This window comes from Rhinolophus hipposideros (assembly GCF_964194185.1).
Source record: "Rhinolophus hipposideros genome assembly, chromosome: 15".
Taxonomy (NCBI): domain Eukaryota; kingdom Metazoa; phylum Chordata; class Mammalia; order Chiroptera; family Rhinolophidae; genus Rhinolophus; species Rhinolophus hipposideros.
The window spans coordinates 11859978-11886816 of record NC_138061.1 but is presented as its reverse complement, the minus strand read 5'-3'; the positions used below and the strand labels follow the sequence as shown (position 1 = coordinate 11886816).

The 26839-nt window shown below is 49.7% G+C and overlaps 1 protein-coding gene across 8 annotated transcripts in view; it reads right to left on the bottom strand.

The window, feature by feature from the left end:
* Window positions 1-26839, bottom strand: part of HSPA12A (heat shock protein family A (Hsp70) member 12A) — a 139132-nt gene that overhangs the window by 21409 nt on the left and 90884 nt on the right. For all 8 annotated transcript variants that reach the window (XM_081074992.1, XM_081074988.1, XM_081074994.1 and 5 more), the window contains 4 exons: window positions 9171-9256; window positions 7628-7755; window positions 5203-5389; window positions 2968-3072 (listed from right to left, as the gene is read on the bottom strand). In XM_081074992.1, coding sequence (XP_080931118.1) covers window positions 2968-3072; window positions 5203-5389; window positions 7628-7755; window positions 9171-9256 — 506 coding nt within the window. The remainder of the gene's footprint in view (window positions 1-2967; window positions 3073-5202; window positions 5390-7627; window positions 7756-9170; window positions 9257-26839) is intronic.

Here is a 26839-nt window from a genome sequence, read left to right as displayed (position 1 = left end):
TTACTTCCTTGCACGTGTACCCTGGGCTTTAAAAGTAGGTGAGCATGTGGCATGTGTTCAGAAGGATTCTAAGCACAACGCCTATTACCATCCAGGCTATTTTAAACTCTTTAAACAGGAAGAGGCTTGAAACCTGAATGATGTGCTTCCTTGGGAAAGTTGTTTAGATAAGCTAGCTGTGCACCAGTGGATGGAGAACAGCTTGGAAGGGAAACGAACCTGACATTAATTAAACCTGTCATGTGTCAGGCACTTTCGCTTGCTCTCCTTCATGAATATGACTTCTGAGATCCTCTATTTTAGCTTATTCTGGCCCAACACTCAGTTCTCTCCTCTGAATCCTTTTGTCCCCCAAATACCAGCCTGCCCTGTTGTGAAAGGCCTCGCTCCTATAAATCTCCTCAAACAGGTTTTCCTCATGGAATTTCTCCACCTGTTCCCTGCTGCGAGAAGGTGCTAGCAGGTTCCTGGAGCCTCTGGCTGAGCTGACAAGTTCACGGCCACCCATGATCCATGCCTCTGCTTGACTTTCAGCGCCCGTCCCCCTCTTCTGAGATGGGTTAGTCACTCCTTTCATCTTGGCCAACTGGAAACATGCTCCAGTGTCATGGACTTTCTCAAGTCCTAAATTTTCCCAGAGTCCCAATAGCGCCTTGTCTTAAGCCAGAGCCCACCCCTCCCCCACCCCCCAAGTACTCTGCCTCCCCCCTCCCCACCCCAGCTCCTTCCAGCTTCCTCAGACTTGCCACCTGTGGTCAGGCAGACAGGCCCTGAGTCCGTCCCTCTGGGACTTGCTCTTCAGGCTGACAGACGTCCACCTCTTCTGCTTTGCTGCCACCTGGAACAATGGCACTCTCCCCTTCTCCAGGTCCCCATCGGCTTCGTGAAGCTCCTGCCTTCCTGTCTCCCTCCTACTTCCTTCCTTTCTGTTCTCTCCCCTTTTCCTTTCTGGTAGAATTTTTTCCCAAGACCCACTTATTCCCTTCCCCACCCCCACGTTCTTCTTGGTTTTCAGGTTTTCCAAATGAACCCACCATGCCCTGAGCCTCAGGGCCTCGCCCTCGGCCTCAGCCAAACCTGCTGCTGGGTCTGAGCCAGCGTCCTGGACACCGCTGTGACCTCTGTCCGTACAGTCTCTCCCTATGGCCATGGCATTCCCCTGCAAGAAATCCTTTCCTGGCTCCCCATTACCCAAGAAGTTCCCGAGCTTGGGATTGGGGGCTCTGGACAATCATGTCCCAAGCTCACTCACAGCCCCGGTGTGTCCCCAGCCTTGCCGTTCTCCCACCCCAAACTGCCTGCTTCCCACAGCTGTTTGTTACGTTTGCTTTCCCCTGAGCGGGTCTTGTGCCCTTCCACCAGCTTGAAACATCCGCCCTTCCAGCTGTGCCTCTCAGAGGCCCCCAATCACCTCCTCCAGGGAGCCTTCCCTGCTGCTCCCTACACTGCACTCCCAGTGACCCCGCACAACGCCACCCACCGACTGCACACTGCTTCATGCCATATTCACTTCTACACTGCCAGGGCTTGTAGAGGATCTGACACATCAAAAGTACTCCCCCCAAAAAAGGAACCTGGATGGATGAAAGCAGTATTACATTCTCACTTCTTTTTCTCTCTCTAACCCTATTTCTAGAACTCTACTGTAATTCCATTCCATTCCATTCCATATTCCATTCCATATTCCATTCCATTCCATTCCATATTCCATATTCCATTCCATTCCATTCCACTATTCCTATTTCTATTCATTTCTAGAATTCACTAAATTTCTTCTAGTGATCACATAATATCAAATGTTTCTAAAGTTGCCAATTCTTTTTGCATAAAGCTCAATACATGTGGCCCTTCGATCATCTGACTTACACCCACTCATCACCATTCCCATGGGAGGGGACACTGAGTGACAGCTATATTCCACTTAGAAATTAGGCGTTTTCCGCATTCTGGGCCATCATTGCACAAACCTTTCCAAGGACAATCCAACGGGACTCAGTCACACAGTCAGCTTCTTCCATGGGGTCAGGGTGGGGAGCATGGAGAAGGAGGGGACGAAGGAGGGATAGCAGCAACCATTTGCCAAGGATCCTCTGTGCCACGCCTGAGGAAGGCACTCATGTCTATGACTGACCCACGAGGTCCAGTTACCTGTCTCTGTCTTCAGGTTAGGAACGCGGGTGCCGGAGAGATTGAGCACCTCACCCAAGATCACACAGATGTTTCTCCTGCCTCTCTCTCTTTTTTTTTTTTACTGAGATATAATTCACGTACCATAAAACTTACCTTTTAAAATATACAACACAGTGCATTTTAGTATATTCCCAAGGTGTGTGTAACCATCACCACCATCTAAGTTTCATAAAGAAACCCATACCCTTTAGCAGTCACTGCTCATCTCACTGTCTCCCAGCCCGCCCCTGACAACCACTAACCTACTTTCCGTCTCCATGGAGTTGTCTATTCTGGACATTTGATATAAATGGAGTCACACACTATGTGGCCCTTTGTGGCTGGCTTCTTTCCCTCAGTATAATGTTTTCAGGGTTCATCCATGCTGTAGCATGTGTCAGCATGACATTCCTTTTCATGGCGGAGTAATATTTCATAGTATGAATGGACCACCTTTAGTTGCCCATTCATCCATGGATAGGCCTGTGGGTCGTTTCTGCTTTTCAGGTACTAAGAATCGTGCTGCTCTCAACATTCTCTTACAAGTTTTTGTGTGAATAGGTGTTTTTATTTCTCTTGGGAATTGCTGGGTCATGTGGTAACTGTGTTGAAGCTTTTGAGGAGCTGCCAGCCTGTTTTCCACAGTGGCTGCACCATTTCCCATCCCCCCCAGCACTGCAGGAGGGTGCAACCCTGCTTCCTGAACGCACAGCCCACGCTCTCCCCCTCCATGCTGTCCCTGCTCCCCTCGCTGGCAGGGACATACCCCCTACCCACAGGCACGGTCACATGTCCTACCTTCAATGCCTGCTCCCTGAAGTACTGCAGGGCGTACACAAAGATTTCTAGGGCTTTCACTTTCTTGCCATTGGCTGCTGTCAGATCTGTACCCACGGTGAGGTCCTGGCGGGGGGAGAGGAATGAAACAGTGAGAAGACGAAGGAGAGACATGCCTTCTGGCTTTAGGAACTGCTACGTGGCGTTCTGAGAAACCTGCTGCATATCTGGGTTTCCCGATGTTTGAGGGGCAAACTAGGATGGTGGGTCCCCCACAACAGGCCTGGCAGCACTGTGCTCTTAGTGCGTAGGAAGCCCTGGCTGTTCCCTTCAGCTCCACCTCCACTTCCCCTCCTTCCCCTCTCCCTCTTTTTCTCTCTCTCTCCTGGATCCTCTGGGAGTGATGTTTCAGGGCAGTAACAGAGCCCAGGAAGAGAGAAAAGGCAGCAGGCGCCACTGCCAGTGCAATCCACATACGATTTCCACACGGGGACACATATGGTCACCCTCCGGAGCCCCCCCAACGGAGGCCTACACAGTCATGCGAACTCACTGACACGCATGACGCAAAACAGACGTGAAGCTTTCGTTCCCCAATGAGCTGCCACCTGAGTCACCGAAATAGAAGAGCTCCTATTTTAAGGCTTTTGCTGCCTAATCTGCTGGGAGCCCAGCATCGCTGCCTCCCTTCCCCCACCAGAAGCTAAAGCAGCTGCTGAGTGCTGTCCTCGGATGGAGGATGCTCTGTGAGATGTTGTGTGGACTGAAGTCATTAAAAAATGAAGAGAAAAGTGCCCACAGAGTGGGGATGGGCAGCGAAAGCTCCCAAGTCTCCTGGAACCAAAAGGCTCATTACTACGAAGGGGCAAAAATATCCGTGGGGCCTCCAGCTTGATCCCGGCCAGGTAATTAGGCTTTGCCTTTGGAGCGTGAAGGGGTATTGAGTTGCTGAACCAGCCTCATGGAGCCTGTCAGTCATCCTGACCCACCGCACAAGCTCCCTCCTCCCAACCAGCCGCCTCCCACCCCTGGCGCTCAGCAAAGGAACCCCAGCTTTTGGGTGGTGGCTCCCAGGCTCAGAAAGGTGGCTATGCACCAAGAAGCCACGGGCTCAGAATCTTAAAAATTCAAACTGAAAAAATCCCTGTTCTTTCATCTGCACAAGCTGAATTCAGCACTGAATCCCATTGGGTGAAATGGAAAGGATGCATTTCTGGCAGGAGTTGGCCTGCTTCACTGAGAGACAACCACACCACGAGCACCGAGCCTGCGAAGGCAGGGTGCTGGCCCCAGGTGTCCCATTAACATTTGTTTTGTCACTTGCAAACACGTAACAGCAGACAAATGAAAGCAATAATAACAGGAGCTAGCGATAGAGTCACACTTAGGAAGTACCAGCCTGGTTCTAAGAGCTTCGTGTATTTTGTTTCCTTTAATCCTTACAACATCCCAATGAAGAAGGCCCTATCGGTGTCTCCACCTCACCAATAAGGCAAAACAAGGCACGGAGAGGTTAGGGACTTGGATTAAGTACGATGAAGGTGGCAGAGGCAGGATTTTAACCCAGGCTGTCTGTCCCCAGAGTACATGATCTGAAACACTGTCACCATCCTGAATCTCCAAGTACTGAGAATGAAGGAAAATTTATGAGATAAAATGCTTAAATGGAAAAAATTCTATCCTACAGCCCAGGCTTTTTCATGAAGCTTGGGGGAGGGGCCCCAACCGACCCGAACATGTCACAGAACACTGGCATGGTGGGAGCAAAACTGCTGTGGGAGTTGGGCTTCCAATTATTGGGCACTTGGTTTCTTAAACTACCCCTTCCGCACACACTGACAGAGGATTAATGGCGAGTTGTTACTTCCAAACTGATTAGTTCATAGCCACTGCCCTGACCCCCAAGCTGCCCCCTAGCCCCTCAGTCCCTCCTTCAGGATCCCCTAATCTCCTAAAAATCCAGCAACTGAAGGGGTTATCTCCTGATATTGTCCACTCTGATTGGTCAGTTTCCAAGGCAAATAAGATGTTAAATATTTTGAACATCTCCCTGCCTACATGTACATCAGAAAGTGCTATGTTTTCCATAAAAGTGTTGTATGCTCCAGATTGTTTCTAAGATCAAACTCAATGGATGTGAATTACTGCTTGGGAGAAACCTGTGGGTCCCCTGGGTTGGGGAGATTTCTGCCCCCGAGGCTGGAGGAATCTTGGCTCCCAACATGGGGACGCGGGGCCAGGGAGAGGCTCACTCACCCCAGTGGTGTGCAGTTTCATCTTAAACTTCTCCAGGTACAGCCACTGCTTGGCCTCATTGGGATCCAGGTCGTGGTAAAAGTCCCTGGCGGCGTACCCAAAACTGTGGAACTTCCTCTCGGGAGTCAGTAAGATAGTGGTGGGGGTCTTTTGGTTGGATACTCCAGGGTCGCCTCCTTCCCATCGCCTGTCACCAAGGGAAGGCAGAGGTTATGGGACCTTCTTTCAAACTTCCAGGGGAATACTCCAGGGTCAGAGAAGGCAGAGGTGCCAACTGGTGGTGCAGAGGGAAGAATGCGGGGCCCAGGAGAGAAAGGAGGACGGACAGCTGGATGCTGAAGGAGGAAAGGCCACTGCGGGCTGCTCAGAGGTGGGCAAACGGGCGTGTACGGGAACGCTAAGTGAGCGTGTGGGTTAGAGAACAAGTGTGTAAATGGGAAGAGAGACTGAGTGGAGTGCTCTTCTCTCCCTGGCCCACCTGGGGAAGTAGCTGCACTCTGGCTGTGCTCACACCTACTCCCAACGCTGCGTCAGGAAGCATCAGGGAGACCAGCACAGTCCAGATGGAGAGCCAGCCTCCACCTAGACTTGCTACGCGGATGGGTCTAGAATCGTCCCTGGCAGGTTTCCCAGCCAAGCTCCATCAGGATGGAGCCGAAGACCCAGGGCTGATCGCCGTCCCAGGCAGACGCTGGGTACCTGGGCCAGGGGAAAGCTCCACACACAACCTTTCACAAAGGGACCTTCCATTACTATTAACACGGACATTTACAGTTAGCCAACCTCCTGAGTTTTTCCCTTCAGAGCTTTATGCCTTCATTCCTACTTAAATACAAAAAAATTAAACTTTCTCATGCATAACTTCGAGACTCTGTACCGTGATTATGTTCATCTGTTCTGACTAAAGTAAAATTCAGGTTGAATCTCCCTCCAAAAATCTCTACAGTAAGTAGGATAATGTCTCTGAGGCCCGGAATGCTGCCAATGTTTTGTGAGCGTTCCTCCCAACCAAGTTCAAAGTTATTTTTAGCCTTTTTCCCCCCAACTTTCACTGCATGACTATCCCTTGGAAATAACATTTCTTAAACCAATTACGGAAACACTGATTCTAGCTTTTCATAACACTCTTTTCCACTCAGGGTTTCCATCTTGCGGGATGGCAGAGGAGGCAGACCCTTAGATCGTCTATCCAGCTAACTGGAGGCAGAATCCTGGTTTACTCCAACTGACCCTGAGAGCTCTACTGTCTCAGGGTCTCTATTAGAACCCGCCTTGCAGTATTTCCTGATGAGACAACGGGACGGGTCTCTGGAGCCTCTTAGGATAGGGACCTCACATCTGGTTTTCCAGAGGAAAGGCAGGGCCTAACCCAAGACTGGGGAGGGGACCGCTTTCATTATGACTTGTGTTTTAAAGAGCACTTTATAAAAACACCTAAAATCTTACTCTGGGAATGACAACTAATTTCCACAATTACCAGTTGAAGGAATTGCCAATCACAATGTATGCTCAAAGCCACCCTTAGATTTGGAAAATGGGGTGATAAATTCCTGGCTTCCAAAGCTTTGAGGGGCTGCAGGCTCTGCAGGAAGGCCATAGCCGACCAGGGAAGCCAGCTTCATGCTGGACAGACCAGAGTCCTCACAGACAGCCGGTCACATGTGGATGGGGTGACAAGAGAACGTGCTGGGCTGCCATGTGCACCACGGTGGGGTGCAGGGAGTGTCCTGAGCACAGAGCGCGGGCCCAGGAGACCCAAGGCAACTTCAAGGTGAGTGACCCTTTAGATTCACTTGGCTGAAGTTCACCGAACTCTGCTTTTTCTCAGGCATGGTGCTTTCTGCTCTGGTCATTGTCATCCCATGACGTGTCTTCACTTGGAAGAACTGGCACCTTTCTTGCTTACATTTTAATCCGTGATAAGCACCTCACAGGATATCTGATTGCATCTCCATACACACCCTGTGAGGCAGGTGTTGCCATTATCCCCATTTCACTGATGAAGAAACTGAGGTATAGATGGTTCAGCAGTTGCCTGGGGTCACACAGTAAGTAGCCAAGCCGGCACCTGGATCTCTTCTACACACACTGCCCGTAAATCGGTGCACTTCCCCAGGCTTCACGCTGGAATCACCAGGGCCAGGTTTCAAACACACTGACCAGGCCGTTCCCCAAACCAACTAAGTCACAATTAAAGCAACACAACACCTTTATAGACCAGGAACTTGGAGCCCAGGGATCAGAAGTGACTTGCTCAAAGTAGCACAGTGAGTTCGGGCCAAGCTGGGCCAGAATCCAGGCCTACTAAGTGCCATTCATTGCTCATTGAACTAATTCCTCTCATCCCCACTGCAGACCCTCCCCCAAGTCTCCACAGGTGCAGTGAGTGGTGCCAGCACCTGCCCCTCCCTGCCACAGCACTTACCTCATCACGTGGATACACTCTGGCTCCTTGGTGAAGCTGTAGGCGTAGCCGCTAGACGTGGTCCCAAAGTCGACGGCCACCACCACGAGAAACGTCGGCTGCTCTGACACATTCGGGTCAGCATCATTCTGCAGATACACTGAGTAAGGTATGGGGGGAGGGGTGGCCAAGCCTGGCTTTCAGGAAGATACCCCAGGTGGTTCTACCCGGCCCAGCTGTGTACCCACTGCAGATAAGGTATTGCACATTCTGGCTCAAGTCTGTCAAAGGGTGAGCCCTGGGGAGAGGGCACCTGCCTACAGCTTGCCCACCACTCTTTTTATCAACTGCATGAGTGCAGCTAATTACAGGAAATTCTACCATCAGGGCCAGAAGCCAATGTGACACACTCTTTCTCTCACTGCTCTCCCCAACCCCCGTGCAGACCTGCAGCCACTGCCCAGAGGGCTTTGCCAGCTGTGCCCTGTGCATCTTCCAGGTGACCTGCTCAGGTGTGTCATGCATGAAAGGAGCGCTCGGTATACTAGGGACTCTGCCTGTTCCTGTCATAACCACATGACCCTGGTGAGTCCTATCCCTTCAGGGCCCTGAGCCTTTCTTCATCTGTCAAGTGAGTAGGTCAAACCATTCCACGTTTCCAAGCTTTTCTTTTTAAAAGCAATATAGACCTTTTTTTAATACTCAAAGAACTAAAAATGATCAAACCAATAAATTTTGGATTTGGAACATATTAGTTAGAGCAGCGGTGAGGGCCCCACCCATCTGGCTTCTCCTCACTCTGCCCGTCATCCCCACACTTGCAAGGTGGTGGAGAACGTTCAGGGTACAGAGTCTGAAAACCACAGGACCTGGCTGTAGCTGACCAAGCGTCCCAGTTTTCTCAGGACTGAGGGAGTCCCTGGATGAAGGACTTCCCATGTAAAACACAGACAGTTCCAGGAAAACCAGAACCAGCTGGCACCCCTAACCAATGATGGCTCTGAAGTTCTTCTCAGAGGGGTCTTTCCAGATCTGAGCAGCTCGTGCAAAGCTGCCCTTTCTCCTGGTACTTGTCCCTGGTTAGCTATATGTAAGTCCCTTGAACAGCTGCCCACAATATCCACCCTTTCAGCGAGGGATAGAGTGGGAGTTATATCCCCATCTCCAGCCCCTCTCACTGCAAGCTCATGCCTGCACAGGTCTCCTCTCCCAGGCAAGCTGTTGCAGAAGCAATTACACAGCCACAGACTTTTGGACACAGCAATTAACCACAGTCGACAAAGCCACTGCCTCTCAGATTCCCCAGCCAGATATGGCTGCTTCCCTCCAAGAAGATGCCTCGTAGGCTCCGAGCCCTGAATCTTAAAGGGCTGCTCCCACCCTGTCCATGCTTCCCACCCAGGCCAACAGCTCGAGAAGCAGCCCCACCAGGCCCAGAGTGGGTAAGAGACCTGGTACCATGAACACCGTGAACATGAGGGGCTGCCCAGCAGCCTCGTGAGAGCTGACCCTGAAAGCCAAGGTTATCAGCACACGCTCCCACACCCAGGTATACATTTCTTACCGCGATATGGGAAGGGGACAGTGGTGTGATTCCTGTGTCCCCCAGACTCCGGGCTGGAGATGAATATGCAGACGTGGGGGCCGTTTCTGAAAGGAAAAGACAAAATGCACTCCTCAGAGGTGGTAGGGGCCGGCCCAGGGATCAGAAATGAGGGCTGCATGGCTTTGCTCTTAAGGGCAGTGTTGCCTCTGGAAAGCTGGCTGAGGTGCTTGAAGGTACCTTAAAGGTAGGGTGTCAGCAACCTCTTGGATTTAGTATTTAAAATTTGAACAGAAGAGACATTGCTTTTCTCCCAGAGACTACCAGGCTTCCCACGTAGCGGAGATGCTGCCCAGTCCAAAAAGCGCCTCAGCTCCTGGCTCCTCCCCTCTCCAGAGCCGGTTCTTAACCCAGCCTCCATGACTAGAGGAACCTGTAGCCACCGAGACGGTGTGCAAAATTTTACATGCATTTTTCTTGGAAGAGGATCCCCAAGGGGTGCAGGCCCCCACCCCAATGATTAACAACGCCGGTCATAAGAAAATAGGACATGAGTGCACCTTTCAGAAAGAACTTCCATCCATGGTAGTGCATGCCTCAACCACCTCCTCCCTCCCTCCGGCATGGACCTCGCCAGAACCTGGGGAACTCATCTCTCTTCAGTGATACTGAAGGTCTTGACATTCAGTACGAAAAACCACAGCAGAAACACAGGTGGATTAGCATTCCTGGACCCTGTAGTCGGAGCCCCACAACAGATACAAGGTCAAATCAGAAAAGAGCCAACAGCCAAGGTGCCTGAATATCATTCTGTCAACTGCCCCACTGCTCTTGCTAGTAATCAGGCCCAGACATTCGCTACAACCTCGGCACAGCCCGGGGGCTCTCACCCAGGAGTGTGCACCCAAGGAGAAGCCATGCTGTCCCGGGTCAGTGCTGGAAGCCCCACACTGCTCTCCCTGCCCGCTGGCCAGGACTGGCAGGGCCAGAAGAGCAGCAGATCAAGAACTGTGGGCTCCCGCTGCAGAGACGAGGGCCAGGCCCTGGGCACCTACAAATACCAGGTGCCATCCAGGGTGCTCTGCAAATATTGCTCCATTCAGTACATGGTCTAATACCCGGGAGGAAAACATGGGTAATTTGCTAAAATAAGACTTGGGTCCAGGAAACCCAGAGGGTGTGAGTGTCTGAGAAAGGCCTGTCTGCTTCTAGAGAAACACTAAGAGTGGCTCCATCTGCCTCTGCTGTCAAATCACTGGGGTTAATCCCACGCACTAATTCTTTTTTTCTTTTTTGATGAGAACTCACACAGCATCACTACAGTGGATGCCAAACGGGCTGACGGAATGAAATAAATCATGAAAGACTGAACGTGACGCTTCAAATCTGCACAGCCACCTGCCCCCGCAGGTATATGGTCTCCTCCTGATGAAGCCCAAGTCCAAACTCTGGGAGAAAAGTGCAGACGCAAGTCGGTACAAAGGCAAAACAATGAACTTGTTGGACAAAGGATGCAGACATTTCTCCAAAGAAGACATATAAATCGTCCACAAGCATACAAAGATGCTTATCCTCATTAGTCACTAGGGAAACGCAAATCAAAACCACAATGAGATACTGTTTCACACCCACCAGGGCAGTTATAATAGAAAAGGAGTACAAATGACAAATGTGGCAAGAACGTGGAGAAACTGGAACCTGTGTATATCTGGTGGGAATGCAAAATGGTACAGCCACTGTGGAAAAGTTTGGTGGTTCCTCAAAAAGTCAAATATAGAATCACCACGTGACCCAGCAATTCCATTCCTAGGTATCTACCCCAAAGAATTGAAAACAAGGATTCAAACAGGTACTTGTATGTGAATGTCACTGCAACATTGGTCACAATTACCAAAAATTAGAAACAACCCAAGTATCTATCAACAGATGAAGGGATAAACAATATGTACTATATATATACATATATATATGTGTATATATATATATATATATATATATATACACACTATGGAATATTATTCAGCTGTAAAAAGGAATGTAATTCTCATACATGGTATAACATGGATGAATCTAGAAAACATGATGCTAAGTGAAATAAGCTGGGCACAAGAGGGCAAAACTTGTATAATTCCACTTATATGAAATGCCTAGAATAGGCCAATCTATAGATACAGAAAGTGGATTAGAGGTTACCAGGGGCTGGGGGAACGGAGGAACGGGAAGTGCAGAGTTTGTTTCAGGATGATGTAAGAGTTTTAGAACTAGAGAGTGTGGTAGAAGCACAACACTGTGAATGTCATTAATGCCACGGATTTGTACACGTAAAAATCGGTTAAAATGGCAAATTTTACATTATATATACTTTACCACAATAAAAAAAAATCAACTTGCAATGTCAGAGAGGTAGTAGATTCGGGGTGGGGGGTTATCACTTTGTGAGGGTTATCACTTTACATGCATTTACAAAATGCATGTAAAATTTTGCACAACGTCTAACTATGACGTTGTTTTGTACACCTGAATCTAACAATAAAAAATAAATAAAAAATAAAATAAAATAGATCATAATTTTTTAAAAAATCACTTTGCACAGCTTGAGAGGAGAAGCAATTTTAAATTCCTATTAGCACTCATAGCTCAGTGCTCTTGCGAGAGAGGAGACATAAGTCTGGCTCCTGGACCAACCTGCTAAACTCCACCTTCTTTGCTAATCTCCTACCACTAAGGCACCCCCTTCTACAAAAGCAGGGGGGATGTGGCATCACCACTAGGAGACCCAGTCAGATGGCCCTTTCCACCTGTTGGCGAGATGTCTGCCCCGCCCACAGCTGCTTGGGCAGCCTGCAGAGAGACAACATCCTGCACTGGGAGCCTCCCCCTCTCCACCTGCTACCTGGAAGGCCTGCGGCCATGTGTCCACATTTGCACAGAAGGTCTTGGAAGAAACCAAATGTCTAATTGCCCAGAAAATCTGGTGTTGGCAAATAGCAAACGAGCTATTATCTGCAGACAAACCATCCACCCCGCTGTCTGCTTGGTTCTAATTATCCCATCACTCAACCCTTCTCCGAGCGTGTCCCACTGACTTGCAAAATAGCAAGTGTTGGGCCACACATTGAACATATGCCCTGGGCCCCTGGAGGATTCCAGGATACTTGAGGGCAAGAACCAAGGATTTGGAAGGGTTCTCCCTGTACCTCCCACCCCATCCCCAATTCCCCACACCGCCCCCACACACCCCTTAGATACCAAATAAATAATTTGATTTGCTGATCACTCAGCCAGGCCTAGAGGCAACTGAACTTCACAGGCTTTTTCCATCAGAAATTAAAATGCAGCTACATTGTGTAATGATTTAAAACTGATCTGCAAAGAAGGCCTGGAGGAGAAACATTTTTATAGATACAGGCAAATCATGCACGCCCACATCGAGAGCTCCATTTATCCCAAATCAAAGATAATTCATCACTTAATGTGCATCAGTCCAGCACAGGAATATACAAAGCCTGCAGTGGCAACTTTGTTCTCAAGCTAAAAAATCTTTATTTAGTTATTTAGGATGTCCAAGTGATACTCAAACACTCTTGGGGAAAAGAATATGGAAAAGCCTACGTTAGCCTCTAATAGCCCCAACCAAGCTTGGGAGTTTTCATTCCATAGGTAAGTGATTAGGAATAAACAATGGGGTCCATGGAATATTATCTATTGACCCATGGATATTTGACAGATCTAAGCTAATAGATAACAGGAGAGAGTTGATACATGAAATGTCCATATGTACATAGTACATGCCGTGAGTCCTGGCTACTACAGGCCATTATCCACTGTAATACTGTCAGAGCAAAAGCAGAGAACCATATGCTTTCACTGATATGTGGTATATAAACCAAAAACAACAAAGGAACAAGACAAATGAATGAGAAACAAAAACTCATAAACACAGACAATAGTTTGGTGGTTACCAGAGGGTAAGGGGGGTGGGGGGTGGGAGATGAGGGTAAGGGGGATCAAATATCTGGTGATGGAAGGAGAACTGACTCTGGGTGGTGAATACACAATGGGATTTATAGATGATGTAATACAGAACTGTACACCTAAAATCTATGCAATTTTACTAACAATTGTCACCCCAATAAATTTGAAAAAAAAGAAAAAAAATACTGTCAGTAGCTGCGGCGCGGTTTATGCTTCTCTGTAAAGCCAATGCCATAACATCTGCCCCGTGACTGCTCTTACCTATGTGCTATTCCAGTTCAGTACACACAGGGTGACTTGGGAACATCGAGCGCAGAAGAGAAAGAAAGGCTAAGCTAAACACCTGACAAGAATAGAGATTTTTAGAGAGCAGGCTTGGAAGAGAGAAAGGAAGCTGATGAAAAGAAATTGAGACCCATCTGTGGAGGTAGGGTGAGAAGATGGGTAAAAGAGAGATTAAAGAAAAGTGCTTTACCAGGCAGCGCAGTCAAGGGCAGAGCCCAGGGAACTGGGAGTTTAAAGAAATACCTGCTCTACTATTCCAACTGAATTAAACAGACAGTCAAAGCGTCTCCCCTTCCAAGCACTAAGTTACCCTGAAATGCAGTAACAGAGGGAGCTGATGATTTCATATCACAGAATTGGAAAAACACTGAGCATTTCAAGGATGCAAACCATTAGCCACGTAACCATGGTTTATGCTGAGGAGAAAGAGACCCTGAAGCTCTCCGGTAAACCAACCGAAAACAATTGTCAAGTGTCCTTTGTTATTAGTTTTAGGTAATTTAACATCACTTCTGTCTGGTATACTTACTGTGCAATCGTTTTTAGTTTAGTGCGTAGAAAAGTAAGTTGATACGGGGGTTTCTGGGTTCACTCTTAACCTGGGGCCCATCCCCCAACACATTCTCCAAGACCCTCTTATAATAATTTTTGCAGCAAGGAGGGTATGAAAATATTATTGCAGCAAAGAAGAGGATATAAATAAGGAAAAGTATGACTTGACCAACAAGTCTCCTACTGCGGGATATTTTAGATCCCAAACCAGGTCGTGGAGGAGGAACTAGTTTAATTTGTTACGTTAAGATTCAACGCTTGCTTTCATGGTACAGGAATTAAACGGCAGGTTCAGCGGGGCTCCTGCTATAAAACGCGAGACATGTAAAATTCAGACGCATTTTTATTTCTTCTTGGCTCTAATGGCTTTGATCAAAGCAGACGTTCTTAAAATAAAAAACAGCCTTGATAAGAGAATGTCAAAGACGGCCATAATGCATGAACTTGCTCATTGCTCTTCTCTGCTGGAGACATTAGTCAGCAAGTGGCCGTGGGCAGAATTGTAGGTTTTCTGAGATACATAAAATCGATCCCGCTCCATAAATACAACATTTTCAAAGATGAAGACAGAACTATTGGCCTGCCTTTCTATTACAAGGCTCCAGGCTCATGTGAAATGACAGGCGGTCTCAACAATAGCAATTCCCCAGTTTTTCCAAATAGGCCTTCTTGCTTTCAGATTTATGTATGTATCAACTAAATGCTCAATTTCAAAAGGATTTTTAAGGTCTGGTCCCTACACATTAAAAAATGCAATATATATTTTCATTCCTTTTTTCCTTCTGGCTGTGAAATGACAAGTATTTGCTGACAAGTGCCTAAAATCAGGCTATTTGAAAAACAGCTCTCCCTTTCTCTCTCTCCTCACCTGCGTGGCCTGCAGTGTCATCTTTGAAAATGGATCAGCTCAAGGTCATGTGTAGGTTACTGACAAATATCTTTTAAGAAAGAAAATAAAAAAAAATTTATTACCCTATAACAGGCTTCATACTAGCTGAACTAATGCATTATTACCGTAAGCTGAAGTTCCATTTCAATAAATAATTTATGAGGTTTTTTTTTTAAATCATCGTGGTTGATGTCCAGACTAAATGGAAATTTTATTGGCATGAACCAGGACACCCTCCTGGCTGCAAAGAACACCTACTGTGAAATAGCTGCTCTCCAAATGCTAAATAATAATTATGGAAATGAGCATTTGCAGCAGCAGAAACCACAGCACCAGGCACAGGCCAAGAGTGGGGAGGCTATGATTGGCCCATCCTGACACTGGGCAGCATCTTCCAGTTAACTGCACTCCCCAGATGCTTTAGGAGATGAGCTGCCCCAGCAAGAGAGAACCGGGGAGGTTGGGATCCCCAAGAGACAGATCCCTAAACCCCTTCAATTGCAGAGGATGAGTGGGATACCTCACATCTCTGTCTTAACCACAGGTTCACATGCACACACATGTCCAGGCAACAGCTGGAGGAGGTGAGGAAATGCTTCCTAGACCAACAGGTCTTCCTACTAATTTTCATGAATTACATTCAGCAATCTCGAAGCCCCTGCCCAACGCGCTCAGTATTTGGAAGGACTCCACCAGGTCACCCGACACACAGTATTTAAGATACTTCTGTGCACCTGGTTTCTCTTCCACAGACTGGGCTCATATGGGCAGGGCCACGTCTTACTTCATCTCTGACTCCTCAGCGCCTGACATGTCACAGGCACTCAATAAATGCTGGATGGATGGATGGATGGATGGATGGATGGATGGATGGATGGATGGATGGATGGATAAAAGAATGGATAGATTAAGTGGAAGTCTGAGCCATCTGGTCAAACTGAAGACGGCTCATATGACTCAACCGTGCCAGGGCCTTTTGATTCCCAACCCCACAGGCTGAAGTCCAGCACACTGCTGGGCCCTAAGCCCCTCGAGGTCCAGTCCATCCCCCTCTGTGCCCTCATCTCTCTCCACTGCCCCATGCCTGGCCACACCAAATCCTTTCACGGACCCTGGAACATCTGTGCTTGATCAGGCCTCCAAGCCTTTGCACATGCTATTTCCCTGCCTGGAGGGCAACCTACTGCTGCTTCACCCTCCAGGAGACGCCCCCCCCTCCTAAAGTGAGCCCCCTCTGTTAATGGGAGGAGAGCTTTCTCTGCTTCCCGGGTACAGAGGAGAGTGGAACTTGTTCATCAGCACCAGGATTTACTGGCAAAACCCTGACTGGGGAAAACACTATGGACAACAGCCAGGTTTCTCCAAGAAATAAACTGCAAAGAAAATACGCAGAAAAGGAAGAGGAGAAATCATAGATTAGAAGTTTTCAAACTTTGACGTGCATCAGACTCACCAGAGTGCTTGTGAAAACAGAGTGCCGGCCCCACACCCAAAGTCTCCATCTGGGAAAGTGGAGAACCTGCACACTAATGAGTTCCCAGGCCGTCTGATCTGCCCCAGACGCAGACTGCTTCGGCTTAAAAGACAGCAACTGCAGTCACTGCAATGCACAGACCTTTACTGGATCATGATTCAAACGAACAGAAAAGTTTACAACATTTATAAGACAACTGGAATTATAAACACGGACCAGAGGTGGACAATATTAAGGAATTATTGTTAATGGTGTAGTTATGTAATTTGTAAGAGTCATTATCCAGCAGAGATACATTCTGAAATCTGTACAGATGAAACAATATAGTGTCTGGGATTTGCATCAAAATAATACCAGGGAGGGGACGGGTAGAGATTAAACAAGACTGGCCACAAATTGATAATGACTGACGCTGGTGAGAGATTCATGGGGGCTCAATACATTTTTTGCCCAACCTTTGTATATATTTTAAATTTTCCATAATAAAAAAACATTGTTGTTTTAAGGTACTAGTTACATGTCTGTTTTCCTAGCTTCAGGAGAGCAAGACGATATTTTCCTTATGCTGCGTATCGATCAGAGCCCCTGGCCCATACATGGCTAGCACTCCAGACACATTTGTTAAATGAATGCTCTAACCAATAAGAACATGCATGCATTCAACCTATACACTTTTGACTTCGAAGGCTTGGGAGTGTTTCAGACCTCTATCTCTGGGTGAGTGAGGGGTACATGTCCAGCTGGCTTCCGTGGGGCTGAGGCTGTTAGAACAGATCTAAACAGTCTTTGAAGGAGTCTGAATTTTGCTGGTCCCACCTGGCCCCCTTGAGATAGCAAAGCAGGGGTCCAGCCACCAGCTGAGTGGCTCCCACTCTGAGGTGGACTCCTGCCCAGCCTCAGATTCAGGGCCCTTTAAAACCCCTCTGCAAACCCGGGACCTCGAGGGAAGCAGAAGTCTGTTCCGTCCACTGACAGGCTCCTCCATGTTCAGAGAAACCGGAGCCTGGCCCTGCAGAGAGGCTGGGTCTCTTTCAGGACCAGGACACACCCATTTTGCTTGATTCTGACTCCCAAGGCCCTATGGGAGAGGCAAGAAGTCTTAGTGAAGGCCCTGGCATCTTCTCACCCCCGTGAGGCATGGTGAGGTGAAATACCAATGTCAGGCGTCACCCTGTGACCCTCTGTACTAAAACAGCAAGCTCTGAAGTCTCCCAAAGGGAAGGGGATGTCCTGAGGGGACCTACGTGTCCTCCATCTCAGGCAGGCAGCCAGCGTGGGCCGCAGGGTGAAGGACATGTCCCCTCCAAACCTGGGCAGTTAGGAACAGGAGCAAAGCCAAAGCTGGCTCTTTGGCTGTTGTTCTTAGAGGAAGGTACAGAAAACAAAATGGCTCCCGGTGATAATGCAGAATACGGGCATGGCAGGTAGCGCAGGTGCAGAGGTATGGATGCCCACGAGCCGGAGAAGCTACCTCACCTCTCTCCAGGCATATCTTCTCCTTCTGAGACGTGGGAATCCGTATCCTCAGCGTCTCTATCACTGAGTTTCAATGAACCAAGGAGGGAATGCACGAGAAACTCTCTGAAATAAATAACAGCCCCACCCACCATTTGCTGAATTCCTTCCTGGGGTCAGATGCGTATGTACTTTAGTTTCTACTTTAGGCACTTAGGCAAGTTTATCCTAACTCAAATTAGTAATTTGAAGCTATTAGGTACAAACCCAGAAATCTATCGGAAAAGCCATCATGGTCAGCACATTTCACACCAAGCTAAGAGTTTTGCAAGTGTAGTGCATGAAACCCTACCGTGTTAGGGGGCTGTGAGGTGCTGTCATTGTTACCATTCTATGGATGACAAAAGTAAGGCCGAGAGGGTTAAGAAAGAAGCCCACACTGTCAGGGTGCCACCCAGCGGGCTTTGGAGCCAGCACTCCTGCACTCCATCCAATGCCAGGTCTCACACAGGGATCACTTCTCTCGAAAGATGAACCTACTAAGAGATCTGAACATAAATCCCCACTTCGCAGATGAGCGAACAAGTCGGGAGGTCACAACCACGGGGCTCTCCCAAACCCCAGCCGGCCGGCTGTCTCTGCCTCCAGCCTCAGGAAACTGTGGCTTGTGCTTCCTCGGGCACTGAAGCCAAACAGCGCTCTCCACTTCAAAAGCCAAAATTCTTCAAATCCAAAGATCAAGGTAAAGGAGGAGCTACTGATAAGAGAAGTTCAGAGTCAGGAAAGCATGGACTCAGATGTATGGCTTCGGATGAGCTGTTTCACCTCTGAGAGCCTTGATTTTCTCACCTGGAAAATGGGAGTGGGTAGGGATCATGGTGATGGTGATAGACTTTATAGGATTGCTGTAAAATAATACACAAATGAATAAAATAATGCCTGTGAGACCTGGTGCATGACAAGCACTCCATAAATTACAGATGTTATTTATTATCACCACCACCACCATCATCATCAAATTGGTCCAAATGCTGTTGAGAAAATGGCCAAGTGCTTAATTTAACCATGAAACCAAGGCACAGAGAGGTTGAGCATCTTCCTGAAATAGCACAGCTGTGTGTGTCAGTCCTCAAAGCTCAAGGTCCTCCCCTCCAACACATTCCAGCCCCGAGGTTCCTGGACTCGGTTACGGGCCTGAGTCTGTACCACTGGCAACTTGCAGCAGAAAGCGGTGAGAAATCAGAGCTCGGAGGGAGTGGAAATGGGGAGTGACTGCTCATGGGTGTGAGGTTTCTTTTCAGGGTGATGAAAATGTTCTGGAATTTGACAGTGCTTATGGTTGCATAGCCTGGTGAATGTAGTAAAAACCAAAACCACTGAATTGTATATTTTTAAATGGTGAATTTTATGATACGTGAATTATATCTCAATTTAAAAAAATCACACGGCTGCAGGTAACCTCCCTGTAAGGAAAACTGTCCCGCCTGCCCTCAGGAACAGAGCCCTCCTCCCTGGGAGTGGACATCAGTCACCCCAGCCCCTGGCCACTGCTCCCTTCCCCCACCCCTCCCTCTGTCTGGCAGAGGCCAACCTCTTGCCTGGCAGTTTGTAGCAGTTCTCCTGGGACTTGTCCAGTGGAGAAGCTGGCTGCCAACCAGGCTCTGTGACCGGGCCAGGGACAACAGCTGGCACTGGCCTCTCCCCAGACGCCCTGCTCTTTGGCAACACAGGAACACGGGCACAGAGCAGGGACAGTGCCCCAGTCACCGTCTGTATTTTCACTTTTCCCCTCGATGCTCTGAAGCTGCCGGCTGGCCAGAGCTGAATGCCAAGCTCCATCCTGACAAAGAGCTGCATACAGAGGACTTGTCAATGCTTCTCCTAGGGATAAGCAGTTGCAAGATATTCCAGAATAAAAGCTCAGAGAAGATGCCCAATAACCTGGAGCCATAACGAGCCCTTGGCAGGAGTCACAGCCCCAACTTGCCAGGAGAGCCAACTGCATCAGCATTAAAACATTCTTCTGTGTAACTATTTGCATGCGAGCTGCCCCTGACCCAGGGTCCTGGGGGGCAGGGAGGTGTTCAGGAACCTGCCTGAGAAATTGCTGCTTCCAGAAGATCAAAGAAAAGAGAAGGCCAATGTTACAAGAGGCTCAAAAGGCCAAGCTTGGACTATCCTCTGCAGCCTGGAGGGGGGCTTCCGAGGGGCCACACGTGGGGGGAGCTGCCCAGGATGCCAATCTCCCTGGGAACTCAGTGCTCTCAGCACAGGTGGCCCTGGAATCTGTGCACAGAACGCTCCTCATGTGGTGGGTGAAGACTTCCAGGCAGGGAGGAAAGAAAGTCCTTTCAGGGGCATTTTAAGACGTTGTCAGTTTAAAATCCCACATTCTTACCGTTTTAATACAAAACCTTCAATGATAGACTGACATTCTTACAAAGAATTAGTAAACTGGGTTAAAATATTAACTTCAGACTTGGCTAAGTATGCATGGCAAAATTTGAAGAGTAACTACCCTTGAAAAGAGCTAAAATAGAATATCTACTTCCAGAATAGTAAAGGGAGATAAAAGCAGAGAAAAAGAACCGACGAACAATTCCCCCCAACCCCCAACCCCGAGGACCAAATTTGCTCAGTCTTTTCCCAAGAAAAATAAATGGACTTTCTGGGGAATGGGGTTGACTTCCTCAGGCTACTCCAAGGGCAGCATGGGGAAACTCCAAGCCACAGGGCCCACAGAGCCCCCCGAGTGCCCCATGGCCCACTTAAGGCCACACAGCATGATGAGGCTGGAAGAGCCTCCCCACCTAATACACTGTATGAACCCCAGGAAATAAGATACATTTATGTTTAGGGGCCATGGGGAGGCCATACATATGGCCCCAGCTGCCAAAATCATCGGATTCATCCTGGATGTCCACACACCTGGTACACGCAGGGGCAGTGTGCCACAAGTGGGCTTCAGCCCCAGAACCCCTGTGCCAGCCCCTGCAGTGCTCCGCTGGGCAAGAATCAAGGTCCAAGGAACTGGCCTTTGCACCCTCGCCACCAATGGAGAGGGCCAAGCCTCCGGGATCCGGCTTAGGAAGGAATCTGGGGCAGCCATAAGCCCAGGTGGTCGGTCTGTGGCTTTTCATCACTGCTGTCCCACAGGCATGTCCCTCCCAGGATGAGGGCCCACCCCTTCATTAAGCCTGACAAGTGCAGGGAGGGACAGCTTCTCTGACTTCATTGTTATCTTTAACAGCTCCATCTGGAACTCAACTAATCAGCGGCCATCTCCTCTGCAGAGCAGAACCCGCGCCAGACACAGAGAGGCCAGCTGAACTCCCTGCAGGGAAACCCCTACTGAGCCTGGAATGTCCGGCGGTTGTGCGGGGCAGTGACCTTCCCTCCTCCGGGAGGTGACCTCCTCTGGGAGGTATCCGCAGGAATGCCTCAGACTCGGAGAATTGGGAGCTGATCACAGGGATGCCCGCACAGGCCTGTTCTCCTCACCCTCGTCTCCCTGGCCCTCTTTCTCCACAGACCGAGTCTGTGAAGGTCCTGATGGTGTGGGTACAACCCTGGGGACATTCTGGGTTGGGGAACAAGAAGCGCTGCAGAAGCTAAACGTGAGACGTGGACGCCGGCAGTGTTCCACAGGGCAATCACCTCAGCATTACCTGCAAAGTCCACCAGCGAGGCAACTAGAGTCCATGTCACACAGCCCCCATTCCTGCCAGTGCCTGCTGGCACCCTCCTCGGCCCCATCCCCATCGTGCCGCCACTACTCTTGTCTAGTGGACGTGCACCACGTGTGTGTTTAATTCATGAGAATCCAACTAGGAGTTTTCAGACCAAAACAGAGCACATGGTTTCAATGTAAATATTGTAATTAAGAACGCGGTAAAATTCTATTCTGCACACTTTATTAGACACCGTGGTTAAGTGGCACAGCAGGATTAGAGGTGGGAGAGGCAGCCCCAGGGCAGTGATGCTTGACTGGCAAGTTTGCTGAGTGAACAAGATGGGGAGGGAACACTAGGCAGAGGGAACAGCATGAGCAAAGGCAGGGCGGTATGGAGAGCTTCCCAGAGGGCCCTGCACCTGCCTCCAGGCTGGATCACATCACAGCCACCGAGTTCATCAGGTTACTCCCAGCCTCAAGCACTTACTCTGGTTCTCTACTGCCCTTCGTATCAGCTCTAAGGCTTAAACCAATCAGATACCTGCATTAGCCCTTCATCACCGCCCCACCCATCATTACTGCCCCCATACAACCTGCCGCAGCAGCTGGGCTGTGTTCTCTGCCATCTGGGAGGCCATCTGCCATCCCCCAGGCCTGACTCGTACACCAGTCTGCAGAGAGAAGAGGCCTCCCTGTCCTTCCCAAGGGAAGAGCTGACCCTCATGGCTGCCCTCCAACCAGACACAGCCCTGAGCTACTCCTCCAGGGATGGGGGATGGTATCAAGGGCTCAGAATTAGCTGGGCTAGAGAACAACACCAATCCACCCTCACCGCTCTGCCCCAGACACAGCTCTGTCCAGGCCTGTCTTCATAGCTGCAAACTGGGCGAACAACTGTTCCCTGTCACAGGGCTGCATGGAGACCACAAGGGAAGACCTACAAGAAAACTCCAGAACTGAGGTGGATACAGAGTAGATGCTGGAGAAGCATGGGCTCACCTGCTATTCTAAAACCCACAGTGCACACGTGCTGACTGAGGTTTTCAAACTGCATCTCCATCTGAGGGCCATTAAGCCCACTGCCCTGGACCAGAGAAGGCTCCCCACCATCATGTGTGCACCCCCAAAAGCACTGTGGACAAGCAGGATGGCCATCAGCCCAGAGTCCCCAAGGCCAGCCAGGATGCCTCGTGCTTGAGTTTCACAGCCCGTGTTTCTACTCCAGCTGAACAGACCCCCCGACCCTGTGGCCCAGGAACTCCACTGTGGCCCAGGATTCTACACAAGACAAATGAGTGTACGAGTCCACAAAAAAAGTTTGTTCCAGAATGTTCTAACAGCGTTTTCATAATCACCCCAAACTGGAACCAATCCATCAACAGGAACAGGATGGAACCATCCATCAACAGGGGAATGAATAAACAAAGTATGGTACAGATGTACAGTGAAATACTACTCAGCAGTAAAAAGGGGACAAAATACCAATATATCCAACAACATGAACAAACCTCAAAAGCCCTCCCCTGTGTTGAATGCAAGACCCTGGACGTGAAAGAGTTAATACTCCATGATTCCACTTATGTGAAGTTCAGAACAGGCACCTCTAAGGTTAAAGATGTCAGAACAATGGTCATCTCACGCATGCCTAGATATAGACGGGGATGGGGGAAAAGGGAACTTTCTGGAATAATGAAAATGTCCTGTATCTTGCCTGCTGTGGTGGTTGCACAGTGTATCTGTCGCTTCCAAATTGCTGCTGTAACAAAGTATCACAAACTTAATGACAATTTATTAGTGAATTAAAACCTGAAAATGTTGCTGCCTTACAGTCTGGAGGTCAGAAGCCCGAAATGAGTCTCACTGGGCTAAAACAGAGGTGTCTGCAGGGCTGTGTTCTTTCTGGGGCTCTGGGGGGAAATCCGTTTCCTTGCCTTTTCTAGCTTCCAGAGGACATCTGCACTCCTTGGCTAGTGTCACCTTCTTCCATCTTCAAAGCCAACAGCACAGCACTTTCCAGTCTCTGTCTGGCCCTCCTGCCTCCCTCTTTCACTTATTAGGACCCTTGGGATTACATTGGGCCTGCCCAGTACTCCAGGATAATCTCCCCATCTCAAAAATCCTTAATTTAATCACATCTGCAAAGTCCCTTTTGCCATGTAAGGTCACATATTATGAAAGTCCCAGGGAAGGACAGGGACATCTTGGGGACCATTATTTAGCTTACCGCACATGACTATATACATACGTAAAACTCCATCAAGCTGTACACTTAACATTCCTGGGCTTTACTGCATGCAAATTATACCAAGAATAATAATAATAATAAAGAGTAAACAAGAAGGGCTCCTGTCATCGGGGTCATAGACGTCACATCCCGGGGGTATGGCTTTGCCAGGACCCTCTCACTCAATCCTCATACCCACTGTGTACCATCACCCTGCTTTAAAAGAAACTAAGGGGGAAGGAGAGACACCATGTCTCTTGCAGCTGGCAGGAAGCAAAGCAAATTTGAATCCAAGTCTGACTCCCAAGCCCCTGTTCCGCCTGCCCCCAAAGGTCACCAAAGACGCCGTCCCCCTCCCACCCACCCCGCCATGCCCACCAGCGAGCAGCAGCCTGTCTCCAGCAGAACCTCAGCTCTGCTCTTTGCAGGGTAATTGACACCGTGGCGAACCTGCTAGAAGGAAGCAGAGCTGCTGCTGTGAGAAGGGACCCAACAGCTCCTAGGGGGAGACCACCGAGGCCGCTGTAATGAGGCCTGCGCCTGCTGTGAGCACATATTCCAGATGGGACCAGAGGCCCTGCTCCTTAGGTCCCAGCTGCTCCCACCACCAAGGCACCTCCAAAGAGAAGGCCTGGGGCTTCCAGGCCCATCTGCCATCTTGCTGGATGCCCACCTGAGGCCCCTGACCACACACCCCAATATCTGGTGTCCAGGTTCTAGCAGAGCTCTGAGCCATCATGGCTGGGAGGTCCCAGCCATGCCCCTCAAGCAGCTCTGGCCTTGAGCTCTAGGAAGAGACAGCTAGGGTTATTTTCAAGGTCCCCTACCTGCCCGTGCAGAGCTCTGCACCTGGGGAGCAACCAACCCATTTTGTTCCCCAGATGTTTGGTGTCAGGGCTCAAGGGGTCTTCGGAAGTGACTTCCTTGTGGCTGGGGGCAAAGCATGCGAGGAAGTGTGACAGAAATTATCTAGGACAAGACTTTTGAAGAACACACCCTTCATGCTCAGAAACCATCACGTCCACTGCCCACTCTGTCTCACGAACCATAACATTCCGAGCCTCTGTGTCCTCGTCTCTAAAAGGAAGATAATATCCTCTACCCCTCGGTGCCAAGTGCTGTGAAAGCCCATCTTTCAGCTTTGTCTCGTTAGGCACAGCAAGTCTGCAAGGCTGAACACCAAGGGGTTAACAGGGGCTGGGTGTGGGGTCCTGGCTGTTTCCTCAGTTCTTCCTTTGGATTGTATTTTCCATGATGAATGTGTAATGCTTTTGTCATGGCAACCAAAGTCATCCTTTTACCCAGCACCTGCCCAGGACAGCATGGGGCCAGCGGAGATGGCTGGGCGGGATGAGTTGAGCAGGGATGAGGCTGGCTTTCCCCCATCGCCTCCTGCGGCCTCCCAGCGTGCCCTGCTGCCTGGCCACAGTGCTGGTCCTGCCCAAGGTCCTTGCCTGCTCCCGTTCCTGCACCAGGACCCCCAGCCTCCATCAGCTCCCAGTGGTCACATGGCCCCCTCACCCTGGGGCCAACTCCCTGCCCAACCCAGTGGCCAGCGACCCCGTGGAGTCGGCTTTATTTCTCAGCTCCGTCCTATAGACGAGGAGACAGAAGCTCAGGGAGGTTTCCCGGCCGGCCCAGGGCCTCACAGCGAGTACACCAAGGAGCTGAGACGCGAGCCCAGGGCTCGAGCTCATCCCACAATCCCGTGCTGCCTCCAGACAGAGTGTGGCTCAGGGCCCCCCCGGAAGGGGGTCTCGAGCTGCCTTGGCTCCTCAGCCTCCCCCAGACCCAGGAGAGGAGGTACATTTCATGGGTGTTGCTTCTGACTTCAATACTCAATCCCCCCAATTTTCCCAAATGTCCCCTGCCTGCAGTGGGCCATCTTCAGTGCTGAGACAGAAATCCTGCTGCCCTGTAGGGTGGGGACTGCTCTGCTTGGGTCCCAGGCCTCTCTGGAGGCTCCTAGAACCTGGCGCCATCACTGGGCTCCAGCCTCTCCCACCAGCACGGCCCTCGCCTTTAATCACTTACGTCAGCTCAGATTCCTGGTGCTCAGTTGCCAAATGAGGGAACAAGCCTACAGCTGGCAGTGTGCTGACCATATGACCCCTAACGGGCTCTGGGCCCTTAGGGTCCCAGGAGGTAGGCAGGGAGAGTCACCTTGAGTTGTAAGCATAGTCACAGATGGAAAGCAATTTACAAATTCTCTCTGAGGGTGAAACCAGATGTGAGCAAGGGGCCTGGCAGAGGTGTGGTGACAGAGGGTCTCTGCTGGCAGCGGGAGGTGAGGGGCTGCTCTCCTCAGACACAACAACCCTGACTTCTCCTCAGTGAGTCACAGCATGAGCCGGGCCGTCTCCCTGCCGCGGTCCCTGAAGTCTTGGCTTCTGAGTTTGTGTTTCTCCACTTATTTCAGCCTCATTGTGAATATTACATTAGGAAGTGGTCCGGCCCTCCCCTGTTCCCACACACACACTAAGATTTCTGAGGGGCAATCTTCACAACATTCCCCGGCTGCATGTCTGTACGCTGTCTTAAGGCCTTACTCTACAGGAATACGTACCCATTGCATAACATAACTCGGTGGGAACTCTGCTTTTCCGTATGAACATTCAACACAAGGTTGAGACACAAAAAATAAGTAGGACAAAGTGCATTCTGACATTCCTGCTGCTCCATGATAAATCCCATCCTGCCGCTTATCTTCCTTTCAGAGAACATCAGGCTCTGGCCCCCAGCATGTGACACTTTGGGAAGCTCACTATCGAATGTCTGGGGAAGGGCCAAGGAGAGGAGGGCTGGGGCCAAACCAATGTCCATGACCAGCCAAGTGTTTGTAGGTTCATGTCTGAACCCCAAGGGAAGACCTAGCAAAAGCTTCTAACATCACTCAGTCTCTGTCTGTCTCTGTCTCTCCCTCCTTCTCCTCCATCTCTGTTGCTCCCTCTCCCTCTCTCCCTATGTGTGCACGCACACGCATACTTATGTGTGCACACGTACACAGCCAGCAGCCTCTCCCACGACAGGTCTGCCAGGGCGCAGCAAGCTGTACCAGGTCTTTGCTGGGTCTCTGGCACCTCTGATCACCACTCTCTTTGTGAGTGCCCCCCAAGAGCTTGGCATCCCAGGGCAAACAACCCCCTGCTTTCCAAGTTCCTTC